Here is a 17,702-nt window from a genome sequence, read left to right on the forward strand (position 1 = left end):
TACACACAAACACAAACACAAACACATACATATATATTTATATGTACACACACGTATCTTGCAAAATTTTTTTTGTATAGTGGGCAAATTACACATCTTGACACAGTTTTTCATTTGTAGACACAGTTATTATTTGTATATTGGGCGGAGCCGCATATAGTTGAGGGTGGGAAATTTCCCCTCCCCCAACCCTTAACTTTGGTAAAATCACAAAATAACCTTAGGAAATTTGAGAAGTTTTTGAATTATATTATATATTTGTCCTCTAAATATTGTGCAATCAGCTTTTATAGTTGCATTGCCCCTTAACTATTTAGATATCATAATGATCATCTTTTGTTAGACTCTTGGACCTTCTTCAAGTTATATAATGATTGATCCATTTGGATTGAAAGTTATTTGAATTTTTTTTTACTATTGCAATTTTTTATGTGAAGTATGCGAGATGGAAAAAATGTTGGAAAACATGTGTTTAAGACAAATAAGAAATATTTTTTTTTAGATTTTTTCAAATTTTTTATGTTCCTAACTAAAATAAGTAGAATGATCTTATTGCTCAATTAACGTTACAAAATTAGATTTAATGGTACATATAACAAATATGTCTATCAAACAATGTTAACACATCAGACATGACAGTTACACATTGCACCCCTTGATTTAGGGTCCTAGTTCCATCTCTGAAATTGGATTCTAAATTTAAGCTCAATTTTTTTTTTTTTTTTTTTTTGTGAATCTTGCTAGGTATAAATAGATTGGAAATAAAAATGTTAGTTCTACCACTCAAGCCCTACATCAAAGTAGTTCTTGGAGTGAGAAGAGTAAAAATCGACAAGAAATTTGCATTACAATTATTTTTTAAGTACTCTTAAATATGTTTATGCTTGTCAACACAACAGAGAAAATATGTAATAAACTTTTATAGTATTAATGTATGATAAAATACAAAATTTTTAAAATGATAAATTTGTAGTTTATGTGACATTAAAAAATAGCAAACGCTTGTATCATTCTTTGTTATTATATTAATTTAGTACTTGATGCGCCGGATTGATAAGTGTTTATTTTACATCTTATTAGTGTGTATTACTAATTTTCTAGTGTGTTTTAGTCATTTTAGGATTAAATAGCTAGGTTTCTAGTGGAATTTTTCATTTTGTGGTTAAGTGAGAAAACTTGTGTTTCTATGGATTTAAGTGTGGAAATTTCATGTTTTTGTAGGTTTTAATGATTCAATTATCAATTGAAGTAAAATGAGAAGATACTTTATGATTGTTGATGATTTAAAATGGATTTCATGTGACGTGGAAGGATCAAAGGATGAAATGCAATCAAGAAACAAGAAAAAAAGCATTGGCAGCAATAATACATTTCGATTCTTTGACTTTAATTTGATCTACAAAACTTGGATTGAGATGATTTTTGAACTATTTTAAAGTGAAGAGGAAGGATTACAATTCTTATGAAGACATAAAATACTAGTTCTCATGTTTTTATAGTCAAAAGTTCAAATTACTGAAGTACTTTTTCTGCTGCGGTGCTTTGAAATGGTCATTTGACCAGTCATTAGTATTTTGAACATAACTTAGCATCCAGATCTCCAAATGACTTGATTCTTGAGCTATTCAAAAGCTAACTCAAAGAACTACAACATTCTTGTTTTGTATATAATATTTGATTCAACCTTCTTCATAGAGAAATTTTCATATCAATATAGGACTAGATTTAAGTCCGGATTGTGGGTCAAATTCAAGGTAGAATGCAATCTTTTAGAGGAAAAATAGAGCATCAATCGAGCCGTGAACAGTAATCTATCTAGGGCTGGATTTTGGGTAAGATTGCATTCAGAGAAGATGGCTGAACTTGCTCAAATTGCTCAATCATTTCATACCTTTAATGGTACATCAAGGAATGATTTTTCTGCTGAAAGTAAAGCTCTAGAATACTCTTTTAGACATTCTTCTTTCTATATAAACATATTTTAAGCAAGAATCAAAGGAAACTTTTGGAGGTGGAAGAAAAACACCACAAGATGCAGAACTTTGCTAGTTTCTTAGTTCTTTGGGTTAGTGTAGGTTAGGTGGTTTTATTATGAACTTGTATGGATCTCAATTTGGATGAAGACGAAGATCGAAGAAGGAAAAAAGGGAGGCTCACATGTGATAGGTGATACGAATCTCGTTGGCGACGAAGATTCGTGACCCAAGATCGCTTGTTGGATTTCCGATTGACGACCAAGGAAGGTAGCAGCGGAAACCCTACAACCCCTCTAATCCCCGTGACTACGAACTTGTTGATATTATCTCAACCTGTAATCAAACGAATTAGCGAACCTCAAGCAAGTGTAGAAGGCGCCACAACTCAAGTGTGATTCTTGAATTGATAAGCCAACAAGAACACTGGAGTATAACTCTAAGTTGTTCAAGGGATGCTCGAAAGCTATAGAGAAAATTATCTCACATGATTTATGATAAAAGTGTCTCCCCTTTTATTGATGTATTATGGCCTGTTATATAGGGTACAAGTAATACCTAATCTGATAAAGAAAGTAAAGCTAAAGGTACGGCTTGTATGGGCCCTAACTAGTGAAGGAAACGGAAAAGGAAACGACGGCCTCAACCCTCGACGGATAGGGCTTCATGCGGACTTTCCTTCCTAGGTAGCCCACCTTAACATATAGTGTCGCGCCCCATTTTTTGCGATGGAAAAATAAAAGGATGTTTATAAAAGATTTGATTTTATAAATGAAAAATGAAAAAGGACCTAAAATGGGACTTTAAAAATGCGATAATTTGGGTTCAAAATTTAGTCTAAAAGGGTTTTTAAGAAAAATTAGGAGTCGCCACTAGGTATCGAGTTTGGATGTACCAAGTCACCCAAAAAGTGTTTTTAAATAAAGTAAAATAAAACCCTTTTCAACAACTCCAGGTCTTTGAAAACAGAGAAAATGAGCTCGAAAGTCACGGTTGAAAAAAGGGAAGGCAAATGTTCAATTATCTCAAATCTAAGGCACCCTTTCAACTTAGTCTAAGTTAGTTGCGTGGTTTAGTCAAAATTTTCTTAATCTAACCCTTAAATTTATCACATTTGGATGTTCCCTACATGGATGCAAATAAAAATATCGAGAGGGACAAAATGTCCATTCAAGGGTTTAATTGATACCAATCGCATTAATTGCGAAAGCCAAAATAATTCCTTGAAGGGTCACGAATATGCGAATGATGAAATTAAAAGAAAATAAAATTATATACATAGATATAAGTGATCAAAGAAAAAGGAATGCAACATAATGGGTATAGGAGGCAAAAACTCGTGACATAATAATTTTTATACAGGGATTAATGGGGTATTTAAACTAACGAGTTGTAATCACCCATTTCCCATGTTCAAAGAATAATTCTTCTAACATGAACAAGCAAATGAACTAGCTTAAATGAGATGCAATTCTAAATGTTATGATTAACACATATAGATGGTAAGGGATAATATAATAGGAAATATCATGCAAATGAGAAAAGATCCTAAAAATGAAAATATGTATGAAAATGTAATGAATATCACACAAAAATGAATCTAATCGTACGAATGATCTAAGGGTCTAGCGTTGGATTAGCCCATTTCTAAAAATCCTTACTAGCGTTGGACTGCAAGCAAGCGGAGGGTGAAAAGCCACAACTAGCATTGGACTAGTGTGGTGACGTCATACATTTTAAATACATAATATGACAAGTAGGCATAAATTAAAACAAATAAGCACATACAAGAGCACGTAGCACGTAACACATAGACATAATATTTAGATGCAAAGATCCTAAGGAAAGCGGGTAAGGCACGTAACACATAAGTCACATAAACACACAACCTACCTATTACATTGGGGAGCGCCTAACTACAATCTAAAAAGGAAAAATATAATAAAACAAATATAATTATCCTATCTATTACATTTTTTTTGAGGTATTCAAATGCCTCTCAAATAATTATAAAATTAACTACACAAACATAAGAAAATTTAAATGAACATTCAAATCAAATAAACAGAGCATATAAAAATATGTAAACACATAGGAACACGTAGGAGCACATAGGAGCACGTAATTGACATTGAAATAATAATAGGGGTACCTCCCTTTTGAAGTGGTGATTAAATGGAGTCAAATTGCCCTATTTATACTCAAAATGAACAAAAGAATCATGGCACCAATTTAATTGAAAATAGGTTGTTGAAGATGGAGCCTCAGGTCCCTGGTTCGAACCTTGCTGCCAGCAAGTTGCTGAGGGTGGTGAATAGTCTGCGGGGTCCACTCCCTGCGGGACACACCTAAAAAAAAAAAAAAGATAAAAAAAATACTAAATTAACCTTAACATGTCAAATGTAAGGAAATTTAAGAACATCTAAATTACAAGGTAAATATACTCCAAAGTAACATAATTAGCTATTTAAGAAAAGTAACAATTATAATAAAGAGAGACAAAACTCACCAGGGACTGAATTGCAAAAATTGAAAACTTTTGGGGATAAAAATTATATTTTTCTAAAGTTCAGGGGTCAAAATTAAATGAAAGATAAAATTTAGGGACCAAAATGTAATTAATTAATGTTATGGGCCAAAATAAAATTACTCCAAAGAACAGGGGCTAAAGTGCAAATTTCACTAACAGATCTTCTTAAGAAAACAAGCCACTGGGCCAATCTCTATTTTTCCCGGGCCAAAGGCCACTCGGCCCAAACGAAAGTTCAAGCCAAAATACCCAGGCCAGCCCGTCTTGTTGTTACTCAAGCCTGACCAAAAAATACATGGGCTCCAACCTCCTAACCCAACCGAAACCCAAAAGAAATGAACAAAGATTCAATCCCAAAAACCCAACCAAAACAACCACCAGCCCAACAGAATAAAAAACATTAGCCCAACCATTTCTTTTCTTCTCTTTCTTTTCTTTTCTTTCTTCTTCCTCCACTTCCCATCCGTTTCTTTTTCTTCTTCTTTGGCCAACTAAAGAAGCTTCAGCTGGTGGCCATGGCAGCTGCCGGCGGCACCGCCGGACTGCCGCCGGCCACCGGCGACTTTTCCGGTCGCCAAAACTGCCAAAATACACCCCACTCTAATTTTCGCATAGATTCCATTTTTGAAATTAGTTTTTACAAAAAAGGATCCGAAAGTGGCTAAAAAGCCAAGAAATTAGTCCAATTTTTATTTTTTAAAACCCTCAACTCTTCACCAAAACCCATGAAAATTATACCAAAACACTCTTTATGATTTCCACATTATAACTATGAACTAAAATCAATAAAAGTAACAACAAATAATACAAAATTAAACCAAAACAGTCCAAAAATAAAAAATATGCTTCAAAACTTTTAATACTCAAAACTCCAATAACTTGAACAATTAAACATTTCCAGGCCTAGTGCTAGCTAACAATTATCCGTTTTGACAACAACATGCACAATATTCAGCTTTTTAATCCGTTTTTCCACTTCGGCATTTTATAAAATATTGGCATGCATTCACAAGAAACATTTCCTTTTCCTAAATTTGGTTCATGCCATTTCCCAATTTTAACAATACAACAACAACAATGCAAGGTAGCAAAAACAGGGGAAGATAAGCAACAAAATATGAATTAAATGTGAAAAACGAAACTGAAAAAAAAGAAAAAAAATACCTCGAGAATATTACAATCACTGGTAGGTGAGGTTTGTGATCAAATTCCTAAGCTTCAATGGTTTGACAACTTGTTTCCCCTTTTGTTTGCCAAAATGCCGAGAGAGTCTTTTTTTTTTTTTGAGTGGAGTCCTTCGTTGTCTGATGGTCTTCTGTGTTCTCCCCTAGAGAGCCGAATGAAGAGTGAATTCCTGGGGAAAAAGTGGGGAGTTGGTATTTTTCTTGTCCAAGGGATGGTCTCCATGTGTCAGAGCCGAGAGAGTACATATTTTTGAGCCCCAAAGTGCCTTTTTTCTTGTCAGTCCCACCTTCGAGAGAGTGAATTGAGGGAGTGTGTTTTGTATGTTGTGGGTAGCGAGCAAAAAAAGGGGATATGGCAGAGATTTTTTTTTTTGTTTTTTTTGTCAAATGGGTTTGTTTTTGTTTTTTTTTCTTTTGTTATTTTTTTCTTTTCTAAACAAACCTGCAAAAATAAGAAAAATGCACATTAAAATGTAAGAAAATAAATAAATTATTAAATAGAAAAAATTCAAGAAAATATTAACATTTAATAAAAATTTGGTGTCTACATATAGTGATGAACAAAATAGCAATCCTACTCTTGGCGATTCTTTGTGCAACATGTACTTAGCCAATTATTCAAGCTAATAAAACTAACACGTAAATAAATGAAACTACTGAAATGGGAAACGAGGTTTGGCAAAACCCTAAACCTCTGGTATAACTTCAATGCTCAATACCGGAACTTGATCACCTTCACTGGAGTGTATGAATCCCTCAAAGGACTTTTGTATGGCCTACACAAGTACATTGAATTGCTTACGAAGTCTCTTTGCACGAGCCCTAGTGATGGGCCCGTTTGGAGCTTGCATGCGGTCCTCGGTCCCTCGATCACTCGAGTCATTGTTGGCACGCCCACGTACTATGATGCTATCATTTCTCTCCTCTTGAGAAGGATTTGCCCTCAAAACAAAAGCTTCATCTGCATCAAAAGGGGCTAGGTCAGAGACATTAAATGTAGCACTAATGCCATACTCACCCGGAAGATCAAGTTTGTAAGCGTTGTCATTGATGCGCTCCAACACTTGAAAAGGTCTATCACCCCGTGGTTGTAGTTTATTTCGCCTTTGCACGGGGAAATGTTCCTTGTGCATGTGCAACCACACCCAATCGCCAGGTTCGAAAGTCAGCTTTTGGCGACCTTTGTTACCTTGCTTGACATATTGAGCAGTTCTCCTCTCAATGTTGGCCCTGACTTTCTCATGAAGTTGCTTAACAAAATCTGCACGTTTCTTACCATTCAAGTGTGCGTGCGCTCATTACTAAGTAATGGCACTAGATCAAGAGGTGTTAGCAGATTAAAACCATAAACACATTCAAATGGAGAGAAACCAGTAGTAGAATGGACAGTCCTATTATACGCAAACTCAACATGAGGTAAATATTCTTCTCATGTTTTCATGTTCTTTTTTATGATGGAACGCAACAAGGTATCTAATGTACGATTCACCACCTCAGTTTGACCATCAGTTTGGGGGTGGCTAGCAGTAGAGAATAGCAATTTGGTGCCTATCTTAGACCAGAGTGTCTTCTAAAAATAGCTGCGAAATTTGACATCTCTATCAGAAACAATGGTCCTAGGAATGCCATGCAGTCACACAATCTCTTTAAAGAACAAGTGAGCAATATGAGATGCATCATCCGTTTTGTGACAAACAATGAAGTGTGCCATCTTAGAGAATCTATTAACTACCACATAAATGGAGTCATGGCCAAACTTGGATCTAGGCAACCCGAGTATAAAATCCATAGAAATGTCAACCTATAGTGCACTAGAAATAGGTAATAGGGTGTAAAGGCCATAAGGGTGTACCTTGGATTTAGCTCTCTTACACGCTAAGCAGCGCTCCACCACCCGTGCAACATCTCTCCTCATGTGCGGCCAGTAGAAATGTTCCTACAGCATGGCAAGAGTTTTATCAACCCCAAAGTGCCCCAAAAGTCCACCCGAATGGGATTCCCTTACCAAAATCTCACGGATTGATCCATGTGGGATGCAAAGCCGATTGGCACAGAACAAGTAACCATCAGAAATGAAGAACTTACCTTGCCCGGTGTGTTTGCAAGAAAAGTATAGCTCACTGAAGTCACTATCTTATGCATAGAGCTCTTTAATTAGCTCAAATTCCAACAACTTAGCATCTAAAGAAGTGATTAAAGAGTACCTTCGTGAGAGTGCATCTGTGACCACATTGGACTTATCAGCCTTGTATTTAATAACATACGAAAAGGACTCCACGAATGCAATCCACCTTGCATGCTTCTTGCTCAAGTTGTGTTGGACCTTAAGGTACTTAAGGGACTCATGATCAGTGTGTATTACGAATTCCTTAGGCTTTAAGTAATGCTGCCACACTTGTAGTGCTCGAATGAGGGCATACAACTTTTTATCATAAGTTGAGTCATTCAGTGCAGCCCCATTGAGTTTCTCACTAAAGTAGGCAATAGGTTGTCCACCTTGGTTCAACACTGCTCTAACTCCAATACCTGAAGCATCACAATTGATCTCAAATGTTTTAGAGAAATCAGGTAAGGCAAGTACAGGTGCGTGTGTGAGTTTGTGCTTTAAAGTGGTAAAAGCTTTTTCTTGAGAATCTCCCTAGCTGAAATTCTCATTCTTCTTGATCAATTCAGTCAAGGGTACAACAATGGTGCTAAAGTTCCTCACGAATCTCCTATAGAAACCCGCAAGTCTATGGAAACTTTGAACATCACCCACAGACCTTGGTATTGGCCACTCTTGAATAGCTTTCATCTTCTGATCATTCACCTTCATTCCCTGCGCACTTATAACAAACCCTAAAAACACAAGCTCATTAGTGCAGAAATTGCACATCTTGAGATTGGCATAAAGTCTCTCGTCGAAGTACATCCATAACCGCCCTAATATGCTCAAGGTGTTCATCGTAAGACTTGCTATATATTAGGATATCATCAAAGTAAACTACCACAAATTTTCCCAAGAATGGACGCAACACATGATTCATTAATCTCATGAAAGTGGTAGGTGCATTAGTAAGCCCAAAAGGCATCACTAACCATTCATACAATCTGTGAGCACCCGTAAATTTTCTTTATTTCATAATATTTTATTTTATTTTCTCGTATGCATTTTCTTCATTATACCCCATTATATTGATTTTTTATAAGTGAGTATAGGTTTAAAATCATTTTCATAGTATACGTTAGTTCATGATAAGTTTGAAGTGCGTTGTAGATGTGGGACCCGTTGGTGAGCTAAGTGCGATAAATTTTTGGCGATTAATTGAAATTTTGTATTAAGTGATATTATTTTACAAGATACTAGGAGACAATTAGAGATTAGCTAAATAGATAAACCATTGGTAGATAACAGGATGAGAACAAAACCTTAATGTGCCAAGTGTCGCGACGCCATTGGATGGTGGACTTTGACTAAGTTCTTTACCTTTACTAAATCACAAAAAATTGACCAAAACCATCTTCATTTTCCTTGTGCCTTGGCCGAACATAGAGAGGAGAGAAGAGAGAAAAAACTATCATCTTGTTCTTCAAATCCAAATCCAAATCTTGAGTTCCAACCATTAGTATCTCAAATTACTCCATAGAAACTTCTTGCTAGGAAGCATTAAGGAGGTTGGTGGAGTTGTTTTGAAAAGGGAAGCACTAAGGTATCATTTTTCTTTGAATTTTAAGGTATTTTGCCAAGAACTTCCTTTTTACTTCAATTAATTGGTAATTAGTGGCTTGTAGTTGTTATAGATGCTACTTTGTGGAAGATTTCATGATTTTAAGTAGAGTTTGATAAATTTCTGATTTATTAGTGAATTTTCTGATTTTATATGATAATTGTGGGTTGGACATGGAATGATAGCTTGATATGGTGTGAAATGGAGCTATTGTGTGTTAGTTGTGGTTGTTTGCTGAAAATTTCAGAATTTGTGCGGAAATTTCAGTTTTAGGGTTTCAATCTGCCCTGTTTTTGTACTGCATGTTCGTCCTTGAGGGAGGCCGAACATGTCCTTACCCAAAACATGAAAGTTGTTGATAATTGAGTTAGCTAGCTACTGGTAAAATTTTAGTTCAATTGGAGCACTGCAGCCCATGAAATGACCGAAATACCCTTTACTGCCCACAAGCCTTGTTTCACGGACAGTTTTTTGTCCTCAATGAGATTTTGATTTTTGACCATGAAAATGCATGATTTGGCTTTGGAGGTCTTCATAAGAAATGTAGGTATATGTCTTGGCTTCGAAACGCCATAAGATTCGTTTCAATTCGATAAGTGTAGCTTCAGTTGTGGTTATTGTACCGAAAGGTGTGTTTTATAGTCTATGATTTGTATGTGGTTGATTTGAGATGAATTGGAGTTGATTGTAGGATGGAAAAGTAAGGAAATGTAGGGGACATGCTGTCCAAATTTTGGGAATGTTGGATTTCTTCGAGTTTGGTTTGGTTTGGGATATATATAAGAAGAGCTTTTGGGGTTGTTCGAGCCCTAGGTCTTCATGTTACATTTTTGTTCCCAAAATCATGTTTTGCACCATTGCATTAGTAATTATTTGGCGAGATCTATGACTTGTAGTCGAGCCTCATTTGTGCATTTTATTTACTGGATTTGTGGCTGTGGGAACCATAATTGTTTACCTTGGTTATTCTAGGGTTTCTTGGTGATTAGAGCCCTACTTTGGTTGAAACTTTTGAAGTATCCTTGCTTTAACTGGTGAGTGTACCACTTCCCTGAATTATTGCTAAACTGGTTATCTGTACTTGCAAATTGCTATTTGAATGTCTTTCCCGACTATTTATTTTGTACGAGACGAGTGTGTACTTTATCGCACTCGTTCTCTGCCCTGTGTGATTTGTTTCCTATACAAACTTGAATCTGTTACTTGTGCCTGATATGATGTCGTTTGGAAGTGTATCCAATGACATTCCTGTTAAATCTGAGCTCAATCTCATGGGGAGTCAATTGAATCAAGCCAGCAAGGGCTTGGTTGAGGAAAATTGATAATCCATGGGTGCCTGTTCTTGAGAAATATTTGGGTATTGGAGACTCTAGATTTTCGGTATACTCGAGTATTACCATTCCTATTCCTGTTTGGCGTTTGGGCCCGGTAAGGGATATGTTTGGTGAACGGGATTTTGGCGTAAGCGGGGTCTACGGACATGTGTGTTTCATTAAATGTTGACGGAGGGTCAACGAGATTGGATCAAGTATTGCAACGGGGATTCGGCTCCTGAGAGCCACCTGTATCCTTTAATTTGTGGTGTCCATTCATTTCTGTTATTTGATGTGTATATGTGCCTTAAAAGTGATTTCTCATGATTTCTATTGTTTATACTTTTGGTACCTCATTGAGCTTCTAGCTCACCCCGTTTTATTATCCTTGTTTTCCTTACAGGGAACAATCTTTTGGAACTTCGATGTTTTGAAGAATGAGTTGAGCTAGTTAGAAATTCTTTTGTTCTTTTGGTATAGCTCCTCGACAATTTGGAAACCCTAAATGTATCTTAATACGATGTTTCCTTTTGGTTTGTAAACTTACTAATATGTATATGTTAAAGTGTTTCCTCATATTTATGTGGCATATGTATTTGGGAATGTACTTTCTCTCATGTTAGACAAAATTTACTTGTATTTGGTTGGGTTTCGAACAAGTGCGAACGTTGATCGAGAAAAGAAGAAAATTCTGGTAGGAACTGTTCATGGAATCCGGTCAAGAATCCGGCCAGTTTAGGGCCGGATATATGGCCGGATTTGCAAGGGACTTTGAAAAATTTTCATTTTGGCCTCTGCCTCTAATCTGGCCAAGAATCCGGCCGGATTGTAACGTGGCAGCGGCACTTCCATTTCGTTTTGATTTCTTGTGGGAATGTTGTACCAAAGATTGATTGTATCTTTTAGTTCGGCTCAATTGGGTTCTGAATGTTTATCTTCTCTAAATTCTTTTGAGTGTTTGGTAGGGTTTATGTTTGTTCCGGATCCGTAGTCCCAGCGAGAGCTGAACAGGCGGTCCGCTGATCCCTTTGGTTCGCTTTAGGGTAAGGTGGGGCTGTCACACAATTCATACTTAGTTTTGAAGGCAGTTTTTCATTCATCCCCCTCTTTAATTCTAATTTGATGGTACCCACTTTTGAGATCAATTTTGGTAAAAAACACAGCCCCATGTAACTCATCAAGCATATCATCTAAGCGAGGTATAGGGTGGCGATACTTTACCGTGATGGCATTTACAGCTCTACAGTCGGTACACATCCTCCACGTACCATCTTTCTTGGACATTAAAATGACTGGGACAGCACACGGGTTCAAATTCTCACGTGCCCATCTTTTGCCAAGCAACTCATCCACTTGCCTTTGCAACGCCTTAGTCTCCTCCGGGTTGCTCTTGTAAGTTGGTCGATTTGGAAATGAAACTCCAGGGATGAAATCAATCTGATGCTCAATGCCCCTAAGTGGTGGCAATCCACTTGGCACGTTCTCGGGAAAGATGTCAGCATACTCCTGTAAAAGAGACACAACCTCAAGAGGTATGTTAGTATCAAGTTCATGCACATTTAGAGTTACTTCTTTGCTAACAAGCATAAGAAGCGGCTGCTCATCTCTCATTAACTTCCTCACTCTCTTGGCTTTTATCAGGAGCATTTGTTTTCTCTCGGATTTTACCTCACTTGTCGAGCTATCTATAGCCTTTTTTCTCTCCTCTTTTGCCCCGGCGCTCACATTTTCTTTCTTTTTTGCACAATACTTCTTATACTCCAGTTGCAATTTCAATTGATCTTCATGTACTTGTTTTGGGGAAAGGGGAGTTAGGGTGACTTTCTTACTATTGTACGAGAAACTATACTTGTTAATCACACCATAAAAAGTTACCTGCCTGTCAAACTGCCACGGCCTACCTAGTATAATATGACTAGCCTGCATAGGAACTATATCACATAATACATCATCAAAATGTTTATGAATTTGGAAGGATATAAGAACCTGTTTGGTTACTCGAACCTCCCCAGAATTGTTGAGCCACTGGAGTTTGTAGGGTCGCGAGTGATCCCTTGTAGGCAGCTTCAAGTTGTCCACCATGAGTGAACTAGCTACATTTGTGTAGCTCCCACTAGCTACATTTGGTTCCTTTGCTTTGGTCGAACGCGAGGTTCCTCGTCATCATCATCATTATTGGAACCATCAGACTCCTCCACATCCCTTCGTCTTCGCCTGGACTTAGAAGTTTTTGGTGTTCCAGATGCTCGGATTTGCAGCAACTCATCTTGAATTGGTTCTAACATGCGTTGGAAATGCCTTTCCATTTGCTCCATCATCTTTTCAAAGTCCATAGGGCGGGATGCTCATTCATTTCCACTAGACATGTAGTCTCGAATGTACCTGCGAGGGTTAGTAGCAAAGGAAAAAGAAAGAAAAAGAAAGATTTTTGTACTCTCCCCCTAAGGTGGATACTCTCTGACTTGGATATGGTCACTCAGATCACTCAATTGAGCTCTCCAAAATTTTCTCACAACCCCTTGCAAGACCTTGAAGAAATTAGAATTTCCTCAAGTGTGCTCAAATTAAGCTTAAAAATTAAGTTCACGTAAGAATTGGAGATTTGTAAGAGTAGAGATTTTCTTGGAAAACAAAATTAGGACACTCAGAGTGGAGTGGTAGAATGTATTTAGGAATAAAAATTGGAAAAAGAATGGACTCAAAAGCTACAAAAAATTAAGATTGACGCTCGAAGGTCCTGATCGACAAGGAAAATGGTCCTTTTGCTTTGCTGGATTTTTTGGTCAGGTTACTCTTGTTCTAGCCGACTCAAGGTGCTGGTTTTCCTTTTTGCAGAGGTGCGGATACAACCTAGGAGCAATTCTGGGCAAGGGTCGGCTACAAAATAGGGAACAAAGTGACTTGGAAGGCCACTTAGTGTTGTTTTGGAAACCTTTTTGGTTTTAGAAACCAGTTGGGTTTGGAAGTCTGGCAGCGGCTGTTTCCTTTTTCTTTTCTAGTTGCTCAGCTGAATGGTTCCCTCTTCCCAGGTGTTCTAGAAGTGCACAAAGGCTGGGGTGTAGGATGAATTAAATCGGCTCTCGCTGGCTGCTCAACTCACAAGAATCAAGAACAACAAGCCGGATGGAGTCGCAAAATCACGATGTCACTCAAGTCCCCCCCACGGGCTCCCCCCTTCGGGTTAACCAAGAACCTCCCAAGAAAAGTTCAAGAACTCCTTGAAGACCCTTCACAGATGCTCGAGAGTATAAGAAACTATTCAAGAAACGCAAGCTACAAGTTTTCAATGTTAAAGAATCTCAAAAAATCCAAGAAGTTGTAGATCAGAATTTTGAATGTAGACTAAGCTCAATGTAATCGGCAATTGATTCCCAACCGAACTCTAGTTTCTTGTTTGAGTTCCCTAATTCAATAACAGTATTCAAGACTCTTTTGTTTCGAAATTTGCTTGCTGTGTTTGTTTCATTTTTTTTTGTACAGCAGCAACTTCGGATGAACACAGGCATGGTTACCCAAAATTTCCCAGGTTTGGCTGAGTTTGGTTGCGGTCTGTTGTTGGTGGTTTTTGCAATCGTGTAGGCTAGGTTTTGGTTCCCAAACGGTTCAAGGTTCAGCTTCAGGTATAGGCCAACCTTTAACGATCAGGTGTTGTAAACCTAACACAAAATTTCCAGCAAATAACTCCAGGAAGATCGCCACAAATTTCTAGATTTCAAAGCGTCAAGAATCTCTTCAAGGACTCCAAGAAATCGTGAAGTTTGCCTACGAAATTCTAGAACAAAGTACCACTACTTTCCTAGATAATGAACAACTAAGGGACAGGTCAAGAACAGATTTAGCAACACCCATAACTCAACAAGAAACACAAACAGAATTTGGAAACTTCAAAAGCTGCACTTCGCGACTTGGGGGAAGATAGCGAGCAGAAATTTTTTTTTTTTTTTTGTTAACAAACAATGAAATCAACACACAACTTAACCAAACACGACACAATGAACTCCCAAAAATTCCGTAAGTTCAAATGACAGCAATACAGATTCAACAAAGATGACCAGAATTTGAAATCAATGGAGTCTCGCGGACAGATTGCAATGTGCGACCAGATTTTGAACTAACGAAACAAACACAAATTCAGACACGAAACGAGGAAGAAACGATGTTACCAACAACTAGCTCTAATGCCAGCTGATACGAATCTTGTTGGTGACGAAGATTCGCGACCCAAGATCGTTTGTTAGATTTGTGATTGACGACCAAGGAAGGTAGCAGCGGATACCCTACGCCTCTAATCCCTGTGACTACGAACTTATTGATATTATCTCAACCCGTAATCAAACGAATTAGCGAACCTCAGGCAAGTGTAGAAGGCACCACAACTCAAATGTGATTCTTGAATTGATAAGCCAACAAGAACACTAGAGTATAATTCTAAGTTGTTCAAGGGATGCTCGAAAGCTATAGAGAAAATTATCTCACTTAATTTATGATAAAAGTGTCTCCCTTTTTATTGATGTATTATGGCCCCTTATATAGGGTACAAGTAATACCTAATCTGATAAGGAAAGTAAAGCTAAAGGTGCGGCTGGTATAGGCCTTAACTAGTGAAGGAAACGGAAAAGGAAACGACGGCCTCAACCCTCGACGGATAGGGTTTCATGCGGGCTTTCCTTCTTAGGCAGCCCTATCTTAACATATAGTGATGAACAAAATAGCAATCCTACTCTTGGCGATTCTATGTGCAACATGCATTTAGCCAATTATTCAATCTAATCAAACTAACACGTAAATAAATGAAACTATTGAAATGGGAAACGAGGTTTGGTAAAACCCTAAACCTCTGGTATAGATTCAATGCTCAATACCGGACCTCGATCACCTTCACTGGAGTGTATAAATCCCTCAAAGGACTTGTGTATGGCCTGTACAAGTACATTGAGATGCTCACAAAGTCTCTTTGCACGAGCCCTAGTGATGGGCCGGTTTGGAGCTTGCACGTGATCCTCGGCTCCTCGATCACTCGAGCCATTGTTGGCGTGCCCATGTACTATGATGCTATCAATAGGGGGTTTCATCTTTTCCAACTCTTTAATTCTTAGGACAAATTGTAGAAACCTCCCCTGAAACTATTGACACTTGCACTGACCTCCCCTCTAGGTTTAGAAATGGCATACAACACCCCTGAATAGGAACAATTTGTTGCAGAATCAGTCCAGGCAGGTTGATGTCCCATTAAAAAATTATTTATAGAAGTGAGATAAGAAATTTCTTCCAAATTTGCCCTGATCTTGCTTGACAAGTAGTATTAACTAGGGAGAGGCATAGGCATAGGCATTAAGGATCAAGCAAGTTCAGGGGGTATAAATGCAACATCATGCTTCCAGATGCAGACCTACAACAGTAACCATTTGTTGAGAAATCGACGGTTACTTAACGGCTAAATGTGCAGTTCCTTGCACTGCCTTATAAATGAGAGGAAAGTCATGCATGAATACCAGGATTACTAGGGAAAATAATGAGTAGCAAGTTGCCAACTCAAAACACAGCTTGGTTCATTTTCAGCTTGGCAGCTTGAGGTAAAATATTGCAGCAAAGAGAATGGCTTCATCCAGCCGAAGAGCATCATGGAAACTCCCCAACATCCTTCACAATACAAACCAAATATTGCTGGTGCAATCGAAAGGCCACATTGAAGATCTCTGAGACTGAAAACAATCCCAACAAGTTATATTTTTTTTTGCGCAAAATGCAAGTACTTCCAGTGGTATGAGGGTCCTGAAGTTGAAAAGATCAACAGTAGAAATTATGACACCAATTCAGTGCTGCAATCTCAACAACAGCTACAAAGGTCTATGAAAATACAAAGGGAAATGCCAATTGTAGTGACAAGTGCAACGGCTATAAATGTAGCAGTCAGCATACTTTTCATCATCAATCTCATATTTGTTGTTGTTTATGTTTTCATCCATATTGTGAAGTCAATAGGGTGATGTGCATCTAGAAATGTACATTAGTGAATATAAGTTGTTGCTGTAGTTCGAATTGGTGTTGTAAGACGTTGGAGAGGAACAAGTTATTCATCATGTATGCAGCAACAGGTGTAGTTTACATTATAAATGCAACCAGTTCAGTTTACATCTACGGTCATGAGTACAAAATCCACTTCATCCAAGAATACAAAATAAAGCAGATACGAATAGTACTTGCATTACAAGATAAATCCATTAATACAACAAGTCTGATCAGAATTGTGATTGAATTACTACAAAAGCTAACCAGAACAATCAGAAGATACAAAAGCATGACTGAGCAATCCACTTCAGTTCAAAACACCATCTGCTGCATTAAAGGACTTAGAATAGATGGTGAGGATTGCAAAGACCTATCAGCTGAAACATATAAATCTGTTGAAGTCATGTACATAATATTCGTCTCTTGTACCTAATTAATAATATACTACTGAGTGATCTGAGTGCAGTAAGCATTCACCTCCCAAAACTACAGAGTATGCATCAGAATTGCATACTGAAACTGCTGCTGTTGCTGACATTTGTTGAGTGCAGTGTTGTAGCTGCATTGATTGATTGAGATGCAGCTGAAGCAACTTGAGATGCAACAATTTGCTGAACTGCGGCTTGTTCCACAATTTGAGTGATCTGAGTAGTATTTGAGTTGTTTCTCTTGTTGCTCCATCTAGCAAATGCTCCAGTAGATGACAATGGCCTTCCTCTCTGCACAATTGGAATAGATTGAACATTACATAGGAGAGCATTTTATTGAAGCATGTATAAAATGCAGTCATTCGAATGAACCTTTTTCTTTGAAGTGGTTGCTGTGCTCTTTTTCTGCTGGTGTACATTCATAGTTGCAGGTTGACTTGAAAGAGAAGGATTGCTTCCTTGGCTTGACTGTACAACTGGAACATTGCCAGAGACATGATCCTAGCAATGTACATGGACAAGTAGTTTTAGCATCGAACAGGCTTTGGCTGTAAATGC

The 17,702-nt window shown here is 37.6% G+C and overlaps 1 protein-coding gene across 1 annotated transcript; it reads right to left on the minus strand.

The window, feature by feature from the left end:
* Positions 1-11,799: 11,799 nt before the first annotated feature.
* On the minus strand, positions 11,800-13,040 carry LOC113693532 (uncharacterized). The gene is made up of 2 exons (XM_027212072.2): positions 12,855-13,040; positions 11,800-12,627 (listed from the first exon to the last, which is right to left on the minus strand). The coding sequence occupies exons 1-2, from the start codon at positions 13,038-13,040 to the stop codon at positions 11,800-11,802; spliced, it is 1,014 nt and encodes a 337-aa protein (XP_027067873.2).
* Between the last annotated feature and the right edge of the window lie 4,662 nt (positions 13,041-17,702).

The sequence above is a fragment of the Coffea arabica genome, chromosome 6c (assembly GCF_036785885.1).
Source record: "Coffea arabica cultivar ET-39 chromosome 6c, Coffea Arabica ET-39 HiFi, whole genome shotgun sequence".
Classification (NCBI taxonomy): Eukaryota; Viridiplantae; Streptophyta; class Magnoliopsida; order Gentianales; family Rubiaceae; genus Coffea; species Coffea arabica.